The following is an 18360-nucleotide window of genomic DNA, read 5'->3' on the forward strand; positions in this document are numbered from 1 at the left end:
AGCTTAAAGCCATGCATTGACTAAACTACAAGTGTAGCTTAACCAACAGAGGAAAAGTATGCTTGTCAAATTTATTTGGGCAAAGCCCAAATTTGCTGGCAAATTTGTTTAGGCAGTAGCCGACTATCAAACCCTTTTTCGGGAGGTTCAAGTGTAGTTCACTTTGGGTTGAGTGAATTACCCGAATTTATTCTGATAATTGGTTGATAGTTTTGCTGCAAGTAGAGGATGCTGATGAGGAATGTGGTAATTCCGAAACAGCTGTACATCCAACCATCTTGCAGTCTATAGGGCTTTGCCCAAATAAATTTGACAAACATACTTTTCCTCTGTTGGTTAAGCTACACTTATAGTTTAGTCAGTGCATGGCTTTAAGCTGAGATCAAAAATAAAATTTAGACAAAATGTTGTATAGAAATATACAATTTTGACAACATTTTCTATGGCAGTAAAATTTTATATAGATTATTTTTGGCTCGAGTGGCAATCGTGATTTTTCTGTGATTGGGGATCGGTATATTTGGGGGCTATATATAATATAGATCGATACCGATCAATTTTGACATGGTTGTTATCGGCCATACACTAGCGAAATGTACCAAATTTCAACCGGATCGGAGCCACCGTGGTGCAATGTTTAGCATGCCCGCCTTGCATACACAAGGTCGTGGGTTCGATTCCTGCTTCGACCGAACACCAAAAAGTTTTTCAGCGGTGTATTATCCCACCTCAGTAATGCTGGTGACATTTCTGAGGGTTTCAAAACTTCTCTAAGTGGTTTCACTGTAATGTTCGGACTCCGTTCGGACTCGGCTATAAAAAGGAGGTCCCTTGTCATTGAGCTTAACATGGAATCGGGCAGCACTCAGTGATAAGAGAGAAGTTCACCAATGTGGTATCACAATGGACTGAATAGTCTAAGTGAGCCTGATACATCGGGCTGCCACTTAACCTAACCTAACCGGATCGGATGAATTTTGCTCCTTCAAGAGGTTCCGGAGGTCAAATCTTGAGATCGGTTTATATGGGGGCTATATATAATTATGGACCGATATGGACCAATTTTTGCATGGTTCTTAGAGACTATATACCAACACCATGCTCCAAATTTCAACCGGATCGGATGAATTTTGCTCCTCTAAGAGGCTCCGGAGGACAAATCTGGGGATCAGTGTATAGGGGGGCTATATATAATTATGGACCAACTTTGACCACTTCTGGCATTGTTGTTAGAGACCATATACAAACACCACGTTTCAAATTTCAACCGAATCCGATGAAATGTATTCCTCCAAGAAGCTCCAGAGGTCAAATATGGGGATCGGTTTATATGGGGCTATATATAATTATGAACCGATGTGGACCAATTTTTGCATGGTTGTTAGAGACTATATACCAACATCATGTTCCAAATTTCAACCGGATCGGATGCATTTTGCTCCTCTTAGAGGCTGCGGAGGTCAAATCTGGGGATCGGTTTATATGGGGGCTATATAAATTAGGTTGTTAGAGACCTTACACTAACACCACGTACCAAATTTGCTCCTCAAAGAGGCTCCGGAGGTCAAATCTTGAGATCGGTTTATATGGGGGCTGTATATAATATGGACCGATTTGGACTAATTTTTGCATGGATATTAGGGACCATATATAAACACCACGTACCAAATTTCAACCGGATCGGATGAAATTTGCTCTTTGAAGAGGCCCCGGAGGTCAAATCTGGTGATCGGTTTATATGGGGGCGATATATAATTATGAACCAGTTTGGACCAATTCTGGCATGGTTGTTAGAGACCATATACTAACACCACGTACCGAATTTCAACCGAATTCGATGAAATTTATTCCTCCAAGTGGCTCCGCAAGCCAAATCTGGGGATCGTTTTATATGGGACTATATATAATTATGGACCTATATGGACCAATTTAGCGTGAATATTAGAGACCACATACTAACGCAACGTACCAAATTTCAACCGTATCGGATGAAATTGGCTTCTCCTAGAGCCTCCGATATGGCCCATTTGCAATACCATCCGACCTACATCAATAATATCAATAACTACTTTTGCCAAGTTTCAAGTCGATAGCTTGTTTCGTTCGGAACCCAGAATATATATATACTTTATGGGGTCTTAGACCGATGTGTTACAAACGGAATGACAAAGTTAATATACCCCCCATCCTATGGTGGAGGGTATAATGGCGAACCATCAAAGGATAATATGGAAGACGGTGGGTGTAATGACGGATGCCTCAACTCAATCCATGATCGTATACCTGTATTGTGTCGTTCAGTTAATCCGAACAGTAAAGAAAAGTAAACTAAATTATGGGAAAAATGAACTATTTCGTGCGAAAATTGAACTAAATTGCCTTCCAAATTTTGAGATTTATTAAATTAACGAAAATTTTCCGACATTTTTGGATTTTTAATTACCATTTATGAAATGCATCTTTCTCGAAAAGAAAAAATTATCTAAAAATAAAGAAAAAATCTTAGGCACCAGACCATTCCCATTTTAACCATGTTGTAGTTCATTCTTACTATTTTTGAGAAGTGTACGAAAAACTTCTTCTGTTTTAGTTAGAATTTAACTATCTACTGTCATTTAGTTCATACAATTTTTGAGACATGCTTGGAATAAAGAAAAAATCGTAGGGAAAATTTTTTACAAAATTTTAAAAATAAACTAAAACAAAATTTTTTGCAAAAATTACTTACCCAACAAAAAAATCCAATTTTTGGATATACTAGACTAACTCCATCGCTTACCTAAGTGATATAAGTTAATCTGTGCTTTATTTTTCGGTTATAGCGTAAGCGATATCCAATTTTTTAATGTGAAACATATTGGAACTGTATTATCGACATTCAAATAAATGGTTTACTTTAGGTACATACCGGGTTATTGTCATGCAACAGTATTGTTTTTTGGGTTTAGGACTCCATACACAGTGTGGCTGATATGTATTGCAACCAACTTCTGGTTACTAATATTTCTAAGTTGTAACAAGCAATTGTGGTACGCGATATTGGCAGTACTGCATCGCGTCCAAAACATGGACAATAAAAACGATAACAAAGCCCGAAATTATCCGAGAAGTGAAGTTCGTAAACTGAACATATCACGAAAGGCATTGAAGTTCCAAAACGTGCACAAAAAAGTTAGAATGAGTCGGGATTCTTTGCCGAAGAGGTCAGCTGAAAATTTACAACTTCGATTGCCCACCAAAACTCTCCGGATCGCAATCTGTTGGACTTTTTCGCATGGAACATTGCAGAGAAGGGTTAGCACTACGATAGAAGGGGAATGGGCCGAAATACCGCTGAACCACTTTCGTGCAGTATGTGATGGTTTTATGGCCAAAGGTGGTCAATTCGAACAAATCTAAATTGATTCTAAATTCGATCTTATTTCCGACATTTTGTACTTTTGAAGAAAAATAAAAACAAATAGAAAATATAGTGCTTTACTTGGTTGCATTACATCAGCCAACCTCAACTAGGCTTAAAACCTTGTATGCACAACTGGCGAGCTTGTCGTAGTATTTCGGCAAAAAAGTTTGCCCTGTGTTTCGTATGAAAAGAAAATGTAAACAAAACTATAAAAATTTCTCCGACATTTTCACAAAAAAAATCGTTACGTCTGCATCTCTGTCATTTAAAGTCCATTATTCGAGTGAGTTGCAAATAAATCATTGTGCGTGGTCGATAAGCGCAGCCCACAGAATTGTCGCTTGGATTAAATGGCATTTTCTTTATAACACGTGTTCACTCACTCAATTCGCAATTCATGGAGTTCGAACATACCAAGTTGGTGTTGCATGAAAAGTCATTTTATCACATAGGCTTTTAGAAAAGAAATTTAATAAGGAAATCCAAAGAGGGTTGGATTTGATATAAGCACGCAACTGACGCTTCATTTAGAACCTTTTGTATAATTTTCCACGAACTTTAATATTAGGTATATTTTATTTTAGTATCGGAAATTTTTCATATATAAAATGATCAAGTGATATTATGTAGGTGTTGGATTTGCTAAATTATGGAACAAAAATTTAATTACTTCACTTTACTACCCAGCAAAAAAAAAAGAACTTCCAAAAAAGTAGTTTGGATCCCCAATTTGTGATCCGGAAGTAGTGAAAACTTGGATCATCTCCAATGAATTTTACATTGGCTTGTCATAGGACCGAAGTACTCCTTTGCATTGCTTTAGAAGTTGTGCCTTGGAAGTTCTTATATTTTTGTATTAAAATATTTTTTCCATTAAAAATCAAAAAAAAAAAATTACCATAACCTTCTGAAAAGAACTTCCATGGACGTGGAAAAGTCAAAAGACACAAGTTCAAATCCCAGCGGGATTATTTATTTATTTTTATACCCTAAACCACATAGTGGTCAGGGTATAATAAGTTTGATCGGCCAAAAAATGTGCCTACCAGAAATATTGATTTTAGACCCCATAAAATATATACCGATCGACTCAGAATCACCTCCTGAGTCGATCTAGCGCTTGGTGTCCGTCCGTCCGTCTGTCCATGTATTTGTTGTTCACAGGATTCCGGTCGCAATTATTAACCGATTTTGATGAAATTTGGTACAGGGAGTTTTTTGGGCACAAGGACGAACGCTATTGAATTTGGAAGAAATCGGATCAAATTTAGATATAGCTCCCATATATATGTATCGCACGATTTCGACAAATGGGGTCTCGTTACGCGTTTTTTCAAACGGATCGTCACCAAATTTGGTAAAAGGTAATATTTTCCATTGCCCTTCAAGTCTGCAAAATTTCATCCAAATCGGTTCAGATTTAGATATAGCTCTCATATATATGTATCGCCCGATTTTCCCAAATTTGGCCACAAAACCTTTATTTATCAACCGATCTTACTCAAAGTTGGCTAAATATAATCTTCTATAACACTAAATATATGTGCAAAAAATCATCGAAACCGATTCAGATTTAGCTATAGCTCCCATATATATATACCGCCCGATTTTTCTAAATTTGACCATAAAACCCTTATTTATCAACCGATCTTACCCAAATTTGGCTAAATGTAGTCTTCTATAGCACTAACTATATGTGCAAAAAATCATCGAAATCGGTTAAGATTTAGATATAGCTCCCATATATATGTATAGCCCGATTTTCCCAAATTTGGACATAGAACCCTTATTTATTAACCGATCTTACTAAAAGTTAGATCCAGCTAGATCCAGTCCTCTATAGTACTAACTATATGTGCAAAATTTCATCGAAATCGGTTCAAATTTAGATATAGCTCCCATATATGTATCGCCCGATTTTGAAAAATTCGCCCCTAATAACCTTATGTTTGACCATACAGGCCTTATTTCGTAACTGATCTTACTCAAATCTTGCACAAGATAACCTTTTGTGGTATTAACCAAACCAGCAAAATATTATGCAAATTGGTTGAGATTTAGATATAGCTTCCATATATATGCATCGCTCGATTTTCCCAAATTTGACCATAGTACTCTTATTTATTAACCAATGTTACTCAAATTTCAAATTCTAATGTACTAGCCGATCGTACTTTTAGCTCTTACATAAGAATATTGCTCGAAACTTTTTCCAAAATTTTATTTTTATAGAGATTTAACAAAAAAGATTACTAATTTGGGTAGAATTCTACCAACTGTAGCAACCGTGGTGGTAATACAAATTTATATTCTAAGTTATATACGTTGCATATTCATGTTTTAAAATAATAAAGTACTTAGAACCATTTATGTTTTGTAAAATTTTTTAAATTTAACGAAAATATAGTAGGGAAAATCGTTTTGGAATGTATGGGAAAGTAGGGAACTTTTTTTGTCCTTGTAGGGTAAACCGAACATTTTCCGTGGCAACATTGACTATGAGCTATAGTCAGATTGACACAAAGCACCCATAGACATGTACCCCTTAATTTTCTTAAATATGCAACTGCGGTTTATCTCACAGACCTATATGTTACCCCACAAATGCTTATGATTTCTAATTTTGTAATGGCGGTTTAGGGTATGATATAGTCGGCCCCGTCCGACTTTCTACTTTACTTACTTGTTTTGTTTATTATTTCTTTCATCTATATTGATTTTCTATTCTTGTTTGCGAAATTTAATTGTCCAAAATTTAAATTTTCACTTAAAACGGCCTAATTCCGTACTTTCGAAGACTTGTCGAAAAGGACTGCATCGGAGTGGAAAAAATCGATAGGGCATTCGGGATGCGCTTTAAAAGAAATGTTTGTGGAACAACTTCCAATTGTTTTTGCTGGGTATTTTTGAATTACATCATATATCTCAACTCATTCAATAGCATACTATTGTGAATTGAAATTCACACTGATTTTGTTTGTTTGCAATGCGCACTGAATTGTGCAATCAAGAGTTTTATAAAACTTGCATAAATGCGATTTGCACTGATAAGCTATTCAAGAAAGACCATCAGTGTGTAACGTTGTTATCGATAGTCTATAGAAACGTTGTAATCAATACTATGGGCCGGTACTTTGCTCGGTTTTCGCATTGGAAATCAATATATTTTCGCAATTATTTTTTTAAATAATTCAAAATATAAAATTAAAGCTATATAAAATGCAATGCGAAAACGGAATATAGTAACAGCCTTAAAAGAAAACAAATCTATTATTGCTACTTCATAAACTAGCTATTCATATTTCACTTTATTTTTTCGTTTTTTTTTAGCACTTAATGAAATAGCACAAATTCATAGACATCTAATAACTTATATCATAAATATCGAAAGCATACAAAATGACGGCAAGGCCAAAATTGGCATTTGAAAAAGATCCAGGTTTCGTCAAAATTGATTCAATCGATGAAACGGAAGTTGATCGCATAGCCTTGTGTTTTGCTGGCCGCACCCTTTTCGTAACAGGTGGCACTGGATTTTTGGGAAAAGTGTTGATAGAGAAAATATTAAGGTATAGTTCATAAAATATCACATATGTGTAGTTGAAGTTAATTATTATTTTTTTTTTATATTGCAGATCATGTAGCGATGTGAAAAAGATTTATCTTTTGGTGCGACCAAAGAAAGGAAAACAACCTGTAGAACGTATTAAAGACATGTTGGATAATGTGGTAAGTTTCCCAAGAAGTACATAATTCAAGTATTTAACGAAATTTTAATCTCCAAATATCTCTCATTCCATAAAAACGTTACCTCGTCGATTTGCATTTTTCATATCGAAAATTTCGTTGAAACTATGTTATCGACTGTATACTGTTTATACCCTTCGCCAGTACTGTGACACAGGGTATAATTAGTTTGTGCATTTTTATGTAAAAACCATAAAAACGTTAACCAATTTTCCTTGGAACTGTGTTACCGACTGTATGCTTTTTATACCCTTCACCACTACTGTGCCACAGGGTATAATAAGTTTGTGCATTTGTATTTAACGCCAAGAAGGAGCAGCCTGATAGCTATCGTTTAGTATACCCATCGTCTTATAAATAAATTCTGAATCGATTTAGCGATGTCCGTCTGACTGTCCGTCTGTTCATGTATTTTTGTGTGCCTAGTATAGCTCGCAGTTTAAGTCTGATCATCCTGAAATTTGGTAGATGACCTATTAATTATGGCGTTCAGATTTAGATATAGCTGTCTGCAATAAGAGAGTTGGCGAATTGACTGAGAAGTAATGTTCCAACAAATGTCCGCATTCATATATACTCAGACAGTCAACCTGCAATAAAATCCTTGGACTCTGCGTTCCATAACTCGAAAACGGCCATCGACTGCCGCAAATCTCTCAACGTTATGGCTGAGCAGCACAATATTCACGTAACAACCTTCTCACGCAGTATAAGCTTGCAGGTAGCCAGAGGCATACCAACAGATTCTATTTCCCCTGGAATATGTAATACCCCATTCACATTAGGCTCGAAATCTACTAAAAGTAGATTTGAAATCCATTTTTTATAAAGCAAATGACAGTTGAAATCTAGTTAAAGTGGATTTTAGAAGTGTAATGTGAATGAGGTATAAGGTAGTTCCTAGCCTTGCTCATCCTCTTCGCAGTTCCCCGGTATGTTCCTACACCCAGAGAAGGAATATGATCACCCCAAACATGTTTTAAAAACATGGCTGAGCAGCACAATATTCACCTAACCAAACTTCTCACGCAGTATAAGCTTCCAGGTAGTCAGAGGCATACCAACAGATTCTAGTTCCCCTGGAATATGTAAGGTAGTTCCTAGCCTTGCTCATCCTCTTCGCAGTTCCCCGGTATGTTCCTACACCCAGAGAAGGAATATGATCACCCCAAACATGTTTTAAGAGAAAAATGTTATTTTTGGACAGTGAACATGGAATATCTTTGTCCATCGGTCAAAAATAACATTTTGCTCTTGAAACATGTTTGGGGTGATCGTATTCCTTCTCTGGGTGTAGGAACATACCGGGTAACTGCGAAGAGGATGAGTTAGCAAGGCTAGGAACTACCTAACATATTCCAGGGGAACTAGAATCTGTTGGTATGCCTCTGGCTACCTGCAAGCTTATACTGCGTGAGAAGTTTGGTTAGGTGAATATTGTGCTGCTCAGCCATTTCGTTGAGAGATTGGCGGCAGTCGATGGCCGTTTTCGAGTTATGGAACGCAGGATTTTATTGCAGGTTGACTGTCTGAGCTCACAACCATACAATATAACAGGCATCAAAAGTATCCTTATAGGCAAAGGCGTCAACATCTGTGTAGACCAAAGATTCCTGAGTCTGGCATAAATCTGACCACTAATATAGTTAACGTGATCAGTCCAACTAAATGAGCTGTTCTACATGATGCCAAGGTTCTTAGCCGACGTTACAATACTAATTCGTTGATCATTTATCTTAATCTGGGGATCAATGTTAACCGTTATACTATGCCTATGTATCATCAGAAATTTGGACTTTTCAGGGTTAAGACATAGTCCATTCGCCTTTGCGCAATTGTGGACAATGTCAAGATCAACATTGAGCCTATCAATACATTCATACAAAGTGTCTATAGTGCCACTACGATATATCTGCACGTCATCAGCATACATATGTATCTTGCTGCCCTAATAAACCTTGGCAGATCGTTTATATAAATAGAAAAAAGAATAGGGCCAAGTGTGGATCCCTGAGGAACTCCTTTTAAATTACTGGCTGACCTGCAAAACTTTAACTTAAGCAGTCTGCTAAAGTTTTTGGAACAATCAGGTTGGTTTAACAGAAGAAAAAATCGGGTGAGTTCAACGGTAAAAAAGAACTAGAAGTGCCTATATGTAATAGGTACTTTTTGCTATTTTATGGTATCACAATGGACTGAATAGTCTAAGTGAGCCTGAATCACATCGGGCTGCCACTTTAACCTATCCTTACCAAACGACAGTGTCTGCATTGCATATTGAAGGAATCAGCAACAAATGAAGCTCCTTTTTAGCAATTATAAGCAATAACATACACGGCCCTGTTCAGTACAAAGACTGCATGCAGTCTTGGTCCATCCACTTCATCCAAACGGCCAACCTTCCAATCAGCTGTTGGAAGATCTGGATTGTATTGTTTCAGTCTATTTAAAATAAATTCAGGATCAGGAGGGTTTGCAGGTATCCACGCATGTGCTCTAGATCTAGCCGGTATATCTTTTTTCTCGACAAACTCTAGAGCACCACCGTGGTGCAATGGTTAGCATGCCCGCCTTGCATACACAAGGTCGTGGGTTCGATTCCTGCTTCGACCGAACACCAAAAAGTTTTTCAGCGGTGGATTATCCCACCTCAGTAATGCTGGTGACATTTCTGCGTGTTTCAAAGCTTCTCTAAGTGGTTTCACTGCAATGTGGAAAGCCGTTCGGACTCGGCTATAAAAAGGAGGTCCCTTGTCATTGAGCGCCCAAGCGCGTTTGAAGACATAGTGCAAATTCTTTTGGGGAACTCCACAACTCTTAGGTTGTGGAGCTTGGTAACCCTTAGCAATTTTTTCATTTCTTAAATGAAGTTTTTATTTTTGATTCCATCGTACTATTATCCTACAGAATCTTGACATTTGGGACAGTTATCAGAAAAAATATTTCCATTTCGCCAATTTTCTTCTCTCCAAAAATATATTGTGAATTTACTAACTACTCTCAATCTTATCAGCTTTTCGATAAAGTTAAGGAGCAACATGGTGCAGATTGGGTTCTTAATAAACTGGTGCCAATATGTGGAGATGTTATGCTTCCCGAATTAGGTATATCTGCTGAAGATGCAGAAACCCTACGAAATGAAGTATCACTTGTAATGCACTGTGCTGCAACTATTAGGTAAGCCATACATACCCCGCCTGAAAAATCTATAAATAAAATAACCGCTCTATTCATCTTCTCGTAGATTTGATGAACCTTTGCGCAAAGCCGTATTTATGAATGTTCGTGGAACAAAATATATGCTCGACCTTGCAGCCACATTCAAACATTTGGATTTATTCTGCTATGTTTCCACGGCCTATTGTCATTTGCATGTTAAAACATTATACGAGAAACCCTATGATCCTCCAGGTGATCCTTATGCAATAATGAGTGCCTGCGAATGGTTAGACGATGAAGCTATTGCATCTATTGAGAAACGTATATTGGGTGATATACCTAATACATATGCTTATACCAAATCTTTGGCCGAATCATTAGTAGTGGAGAGATTCGATAAGATTCCATCGGCCATCCTTCGTCCTTCGATTGTTATACCGATTTGGCGTGAACCTGTACCCGGATGGACAGATAATATAAATGGACCTACCGGACTCTTAATTGGTGCTGGCAAAGGTGTCATACGTACCATGTATTGTCAGCAGAGTGGTTATGGTGATTTTCTTCCCGTTGATGTTGCTGTTAATGCCATGCTGGTGGCCACTTGGCGTTTTCTTTCGCCGGAATTGGGATCCCCAATCAGTCGTGTGGCACATTTGACCAGTTCAAATGAGATTAAGGTGTCGTGGTCGGAAATTATTGAAATTGGACGATGGGTTATTGAGAATCGTGTACCCTTAAATGGTGTCGCTTGGTATCCTGGAGGATCAATGAAGTCAAATTATTTTGTACATTGGATATGCATGATACTCTTCCATTGGATGCCGGCTATATTTGTTGATCTTCTTCTAAGAATATTGGGTTATCCTCCAGTGTAAGTATACATAATAATTAGAAAATATGTAGTTGTACATGTGCTATAATTATTTAGATATTTAAGTGAATGAAATTAAGCAAATAGGGTGGAATATTTGGCAACGTCGATTCTCTCTCACGTAAGGATGAAGTTCTTCCATAGACAAAACATGGATCATACCTCTTCCAGTAGGATAGCTTCTTGGGATTCTCTCATTTTCTCGTCTCCCGATTTTTTATTGGCTTACCTATCGATTTAGCCTCTTCGCCTTTATTGGTTGACTTTTGGGGAGTCCCATCGCCGGCCATTGGAAATGCAGGCCCGATCACAAAGAAAGCGTAGCCTTGGGTATTGGTAGTGCCTTGGAGCCACCGTGGTGCAATGATTAGTATGTCCTCCTTGCATACACAGGGTCATGGGTTCAACCCCACTTTCGACCAAACACCAAAAAGTTTTTCGGTGGTGGATAATTCCCTCTCAGTAATGCTGGTGAATTTTCTGAGTGTTTCAAAGCTCCTTTAAGTAAGCTATAAAAAGGAGGTCCCTTGTCTTTGAGCTAAGCTTAGAACCGGGCAGAATTCAGTGATAAAATACTGTGGTATCACAATGGACTGACCATGGTTTATACATCTACCGCAATAATTGGCCAGGTTTGGCAATGAGCTCTTTTCTAGACCTAACGCAAAAAGAGTTCCATCTGCTTCCTCCTTTCTCCACATCCAGTCCTATATTCTGTTGACTCAATTCTCCATAATGTGTTTTGAAGTACAGGTCTTTAGGTATAGTGGACAGCGGAGTGCTGTTTCCTCCACGTAGTTCAAAGTTCCAGTCATCGTTTTTCTATTGGCTTAGATTGCTTAGCTATCGACCTAGCCTCGTATTCAGGATTGATAAGGAGCTCTTTTTCGAACCTAACACAAAAAGCTTTGAGCTGCCCTCTCCACATCTCGTCCTATATTCTATCAAACCAATCCTCCTCCTCGGTCTTGCTGTCCCATTTATATAAACTGTGCTATAATTATTTAGATATTTAAGTGAATGAAATTAAGCAAATAGGGTGGAATATTTGGCAACGTCGATTCTCTCTCCTGTAAGGATGAAGTTCTTCCATAGACAAAACATGTATCATACCTCTTCCAGTAGGATAGCTTCTTGGGATTCTCTCATTTTCTCGTCTCCCGATTTTTTATTGGCTTACCTATCGATTTAGCCTCTTCGCCTTTATTGGTTGACTTTTGGGGAGTCCCATCGCCGGCCATTGGAAATGCAGGCCCGATCACAAAGAAAGCGTAGCCTTGGGTATTGGTAGTGCCTTGGAGCCACCGTGGTGCAATGATTAGCATGTCCTCCTTGCATACACAGGGTCATGGGTTCAACCCCACTTTCGACCAAACACCAAAAAGTTTTTCGGTGGTGGATAATTCCCTCTCAGTAATGCTGGTGAATTTTCTGAGTGTTTCAAAGCTCCTTTAAGTAAGCTATAAAAAGGAGGTCCCTTGTCTTTGAGCTAAGCATAGAACCGGGCAGAATTCAGTGATAAAATACTGTGGTATCACAATGGACTGACCATGGTCTATACATCTACCGCAATAATTGGCCAGGTTTGGCAATGAGCTCTTTTCTAGACCTAACACAAAAAGAGTTCCATCTGCTTCCTCCTTTCTCCACATCCAGTCCTATATTCTGTTGACTCATTCCTCCATAATGTGTTTTGAAGTACAGGTCTTTAGGTATAGTGGACAGCGGAGTGCTGTTTCCTCCACGTAGTTCAAAGTTCCAGTCATCGTTTTTCTATTGGCTTAGATTGCTTAGCTATCGACCTAGCCTCGTATTCAGGATTGATAAGGAGCTCTTTTTCGAACCTAACACAAAAAGCTTTGAGCTGTCCTCTCCACATCTCGTCCTATATTCTATCAAACCAATCCTCCTCCTCGGTCTTGCTGTCCCATTTATATAAACTGTAATCTTCAACATTTGTGGGATATCCATAATCGCTAGTTACTGTATGGTATTCATACTAGCCTGCAACGCAGCCTCTACACAATTCAAGATTTTATCATTGACCTGTTCAACCTGCTGGTCTTTAGATATAGCTGGCAGCAGAAAGCTGTTTCTTCCTCATGTTTCAAAGCTTCACTCACGGTTTCTTTAGTGGCTTTCATTGCTTACCTTTCGACTTAGCCTTAGTTTTTAGGAGGCTCACAGGCCTCCAATGGAAAGGCAGGACTGGACAAAAAGATATTAAAGACTTTGGTGTTGATCAGACCAACTCCTTATAAGGAGCTCTTTTCCAGACCCGACACAATAATTGTTTCATGTGTTCCTCCTTTCTCCACATCCAGTCCTATATTCCGTTGATCCAATAATCAACAGCGGAGTGCAGTTTCTTCCTCTGGTTTCAAAGTTTAACTAATCGTTACTCTGTTACCTCTAATTGCCTACCATTCGGCTTTACCTCGTTGCCTATCTTAGTTTACATTTTGGGAGGCTCACCGACAACCATTGGAAAGGCAGACTTGGGCACAAAGAAAACAAAGGCTTTGGTGTTTGGTAGCCACCGTGGTGCGATGTTTAGCATGCCCTCCTTGCATACACAAAGTTGTGGGTTCGATGCCTTCTTTGACCGAACACCAAAAAGTTTTTCAGCGGTGGATTATCACACCTCAGTAATGCTGGTGACATTTCTGAATGTTTAAAAGCTTTTCTAAATGGTTTCACTGCAATGTAAAACGCCGTTCGGACTCGGACTCAATGACAAGTAGGTCCCTTGTCATTGAGTTTAACATGGAATCGGGAAGCACTGCAAGACTTGGTAAGGAGCTGTTTGCCAGACGCAACACAAAACGTGTACCATCCGTTCCTACCCTCTACATATCCAGTCCTATGTTCTGCCGACCCAATCCTTCACAACGGAGTGTTAGTTCTTCCTCATAACAGGTTGGCTGATAAGTCCCCGGTCCAACAAAGAAAAACACATTTTTTTTTGTCAAAATTCGTTTTTATTATTCAACATAGTTCCCTTCAAGAGCGGTACAACGATCATAATGACCTTCCAATTTTTTGATACCATTTTGGTAGTACTCCTTCGGTTTTGCCTCAAAATAAGCCTCAGTTTCGGCGATCACCTCTTCATTGCAGCCAAATTTTTTCCCTGTGAGCATCCTTTTGAGGGCTGAGAACAAGAAAAAGTCGCTGGGGGCCAGATCTGGAGAATATGGTGGGTGGGGAAGCAATTCGAAGCCCAATTCATGAATTTTTGGCATCGTTCTCAATGACTTGTGGCACGGTGCGTTATCTGGGTGGAACAACGCTTCATATGGGGCCGTTTTTACGCGATTTCGACCTTCAAACGCTCCAATAACGCCATATAATAGTCACTGTTGATGGTTTTTCCCTTCTCAAGATAATCGATAATAATTATTCCATGTGCATCCCAAAAGACTGAGGCCATTACTTTGCCAGCGGACTTTTGAGTCTTTCCACGCTTCGGAGACGGTTTACAGGTCGCTGTTCACTCAGCCGACTGTCGATTGGACTCAGGAGTATAGTGATGGGGCCATGTTTCATCCATTGTCACATATCGACGGAAAAACTCGGGTGTATTACGAGTTAACTGCTGCAAACACCGCTCAGAATCATCAACACGTTGTTGTCTTTGGTCAATTGTGACCTCGCGCGGCACCCACTTTGCACAGAGCTTCCGCATATTCAAATATTGATTAATGATATGACCAACACGTTCTCTGCTATCTCGATCAACTTCATTTTACGGCCATTCAAATTCATTTTGTGGATTTTTTTGATGTTTTCGTCGGTAACCACCTCTTTCGGGCGTCCACTGTGTTCACCGCCCTCCGTGCTCATTTCACCACTCTTGAATTTTGCATACCAATCAATTATTGTTGATTTCCCTGGGGCAAGGCCCGGAAACTCATTAACAAGCCATGTTTTTGCTTCCACCGTATTTTTTCCTTTCAGAAAACATTTAATACTGGCGACGCCATCTATGTGTCAGACCGGCGACTTATCAGCCAACCTGTTATTTCAAAAATCCACTCATTTTTGTTTTATTACCTTTGATTGCATATCTGCCGACTATAACTTGTTGCCTTTGCTAGTTTCTTTTCAGGGAGGCTCACAGCCGACCATTGGAAAGTCAGATATAGACACCAAAGAAATCAAAGCCTTTGGTTTGGGACAGGCTTGGTTATGATCGGTTTTTCAGTATAAACACCAAAAGCGTCCCATCTGCTTCTTCCTTTCTCCACATCTTGTACTATATTCTGTCGAGTGCTATTTCTTCCTCGTGTTTCAAAATTCTACTCTTCCGGTAATCTTTCCTCATGGATCGGTCACGATCCGTCTAAATGTCGAGGGAGAGTGACTATCCTCTCCAGACTAGTGACATCCTCTTCAGATTTCTAGCGGAATAAACCTTCATATTTCTATTAAATTGTGCATATTTTTTCTTTACAGCTTGATGAAAGTACAAAGGCGTATTTCGAAGGGATTCGAAGTTTTTGAATACTATGCAAATAACATATGGAATTTTGACAACCAACAAGCGATCGAATTTCGAAAAGTGATGAACAAAAAGGAACGCCTCACATATGTCATAGAGAAAATCGAATTCGATTTGATCGACTATTTTACTGAATGTGTTCTATGTGCTCGAAGGCTCATTTTGAAAGAAACCGATGATACTATACCCGCTGCAAGGAGACATATGAGAGTGTAAGTAATATGAATATAATCAGCAGATATCCATACAAAGAAATCTCAATCAATCTCAAATTCTGCATTTTTGAGGATTCTAATTAACCTCCAGATATGTTACCTATAATATCTCGATTCTAGCCAATAATGACAATTTTTTTTCTATCCACACCAAACGCGTAGATCTTTATACAACAATTGGCTGGCGAAATTTTCATTAGAACAATGTTATCGATTGTTTGCATGTTCTCCAAGTAAACCCGATATGCACCTCTAACGAAATTTCCGCCACCCATAAGAAATGCATTGATATGTTTGGTACCGAAATTTCCCTGAGATGTTGTTATCGATTATTTATTATTGGTAATTAAAGGATTTTTTGGGAAGAGCTATAGACTTAAGAGAGAGATAATAAAACCGTATTATCTGCATACTGGGGTTTAAACTAGTCATGAAGCTCTAGCGAAATTGCTGCTTCATCCCAGTATGCAACTCGTATTCAACACTGGATTTCTTATGGGAGCAAACTGGAAACTCTCCAAACAACGCCTCACGGAATTTTCGATCGCCAAAAAAAATCCATAAGAAATACATACCGAGGTTTAGCAAAAACTTTTCACATAAAATGAGAGTGATCGAGGGTATTAATATACATGCAAATAATCGATAAAAACATGTGTAAAGGGTGATTTGTTAAGAGCTTGATAACTTTTTAAAAAAAAAAAAACGCATAAAATTTGCAAAATCTCATCGGTTCTTTATTTGAAACGTTAGATTGGTCCATGACATTTACTTTTTGAAGATAATTTCATTTAAATGTTGACCGCGGCTGCGTCTTAGGTGGTCCATTCGGAAAGTCCAATTTTGGGCAACTTTTTCGAGCATTTCGGCCGGAATAGCCCGAATTTCTTCGGAAATGTTGTCTTCCAAAGCTGGAATAGTTGCTGGCTTATTTCTGTAGACTTTAGACTTGACGTAGCCCCACAAAAAATAGTCTAAAGGCGTCAAATCGCATGATCTTGGTGGCCAACTTACCGGTCCATTTCTTGAGATGAATTGTTCTCCGAAGTTTTCCCTCAAAATGGCCATAGAATCGCGAGCTGTGTGGCATGTAGCGCCATCTTGTTGAAACCACATGTCAACCAAGTTCAGTTCTTCCATTTTTGGCAACAAAAAGTTTGTTAGCATCGAACGATAGCGATCGCCATTCACCGTAACGTTGCGTCCAACAGCATCTTTGAAAAAATACGGTCCAATGATTCCACCAGCGTACAAACCACACCAAACAGTGCATTTTTCGGGATGCATGGGCAGTTCTTGAACGGCTTCTGGTTGCTCTTCACTCCAAATGCGGCAATTTTGCTTATTTACGTAGCCATTCAACCAGAAATGAGCCTCATCGCTGAACAAAATTTGTCGATAAAAAAGCGGATTTTCTGCCAACTTTTCTAGGGCCCATTCACTGAAAATTCGACGTTGTGGCTCGTTAGTAAGTCTATTCATGATGAAATGTCAAAGCATACTGAGCATCTTTCTCTTTGACACCATGTCTGAAATCCCACGTGATCTGTCAAATACTAATGCATGAAAATCCTAACCTCAAAAGAATCACCCTTTAATTTTCAGTATATGCAAAAAGTCGATAACATTGTCATAACGGAATTTTCGGTAGCCAAACTACCAATGCAATACTTAAGATATAGTGGAAATTCCGTTGAAGGTGCATATGACGACAATCGATAACACTGCCTTCTGGATTTCTAAAGCCCAATAGCTTTAGAAATCTGTATAGCTCATGCATAAATTTCATGCAATTCGCATGACAATTGGGCAATTATACCTTGAAGTGAGTACTAGGTCCTGAATTTCCACCAATGATCTATATTATCAAAGAAACAAGTATATACAGCAGTAAGTTCGGCCGGACCGAATCTTAAATACCCACCGCCATGAACCAAATATTAGGGTTTCCTTTGAAATTTCAGGAGGGCTTGAGGACACTTCCCGAAGACAAATTTAAAGATTTCACCTATGAGGACTATATCAGATTCTGGATTTATAAAAACCATTTTTGTTTGAGTTTTAGAGGAATCATTAACATCTCTTGTAAGTGTGCAAGAAAATTATAAAATAACGTCTTGATTTGAAATCATAAATCTGTAGAAGTAAAATCTGGAAATTTTACATTGAGTTTCAAGCAATTTTCATGATCAGAGCGCCTTCCACACCCTCAAGAAGTGAAGTCGGTCTATATGGGGGCATTATCAAATGGACCGATAAAAACATAATCCGATACACGTTTTTGTGAGCCTAAAATACCAGAATATTTACAATTTCAGGCAAATCAGATAAAAACTACGGTTTCTAGAAACCCAAGGAGTTAAATCGGGAGATCGTTCTTATGGGGGCTATACTAAAATATGGACCGATACTCACCGTTTTCGGCACACCTCTTTATGACCCGAAAATACCTCTAGAT

General features: G+C 38.6%; 1 protein-coding gene across 2 annotated transcripts in view; it reads left to right on the forward strand.

Annotated features, from left to right (window-relative positions):
* The window catches only part of LOC142238086 (putative fatty acyl-CoA reductase CG5065), a 41338-nt gene that overhangs the window by 20882 nt on the left and 2096 nt on the right, over nucleotides 1-18360 (forward strand). For both annotated transcript variants that reach the window (XM_075309627.1, XM_075309626.1), the window contains 5 exons: nucleotides 6734-6972; nucleotides 7039-7132; nucleotides 10164-10327; nucleotides 10395-11183; nucleotides 15642-15899. In XM_075309627.1, the coding sequence (XP_075165742.1) occupies nucleotides 6803-6972; nucleotides 7039-7132; nucleotides 10164-10327; nucleotides 10395-11183; nucleotides 15642-15899 (1475 nt within the window). In that variant the 5' untranslated portion in view covers nucleotides 6734-6802. The remainder of the gene's footprint in view (nucleotides 1-6733; nucleotides 6973-7038; nucleotides 7133-10163; nucleotides 10328-10394; nucleotides 11184-15641; nucleotides 15900-18360) is intronic.

The sequence above is a fragment of the Haematobia irritans genome, chromosome 5 (genome assembly GCF_050003625.1).
Source record: "Haematobia irritans isolate KBUSLIRL chromosome 5, ASM5000362v1, whole genome shotgun sequence".
NCBI lineage: Eukaryota > Metazoa > Arthropoda > Insecta > Diptera > Muscidae > Haematobia > Haematobia irritans.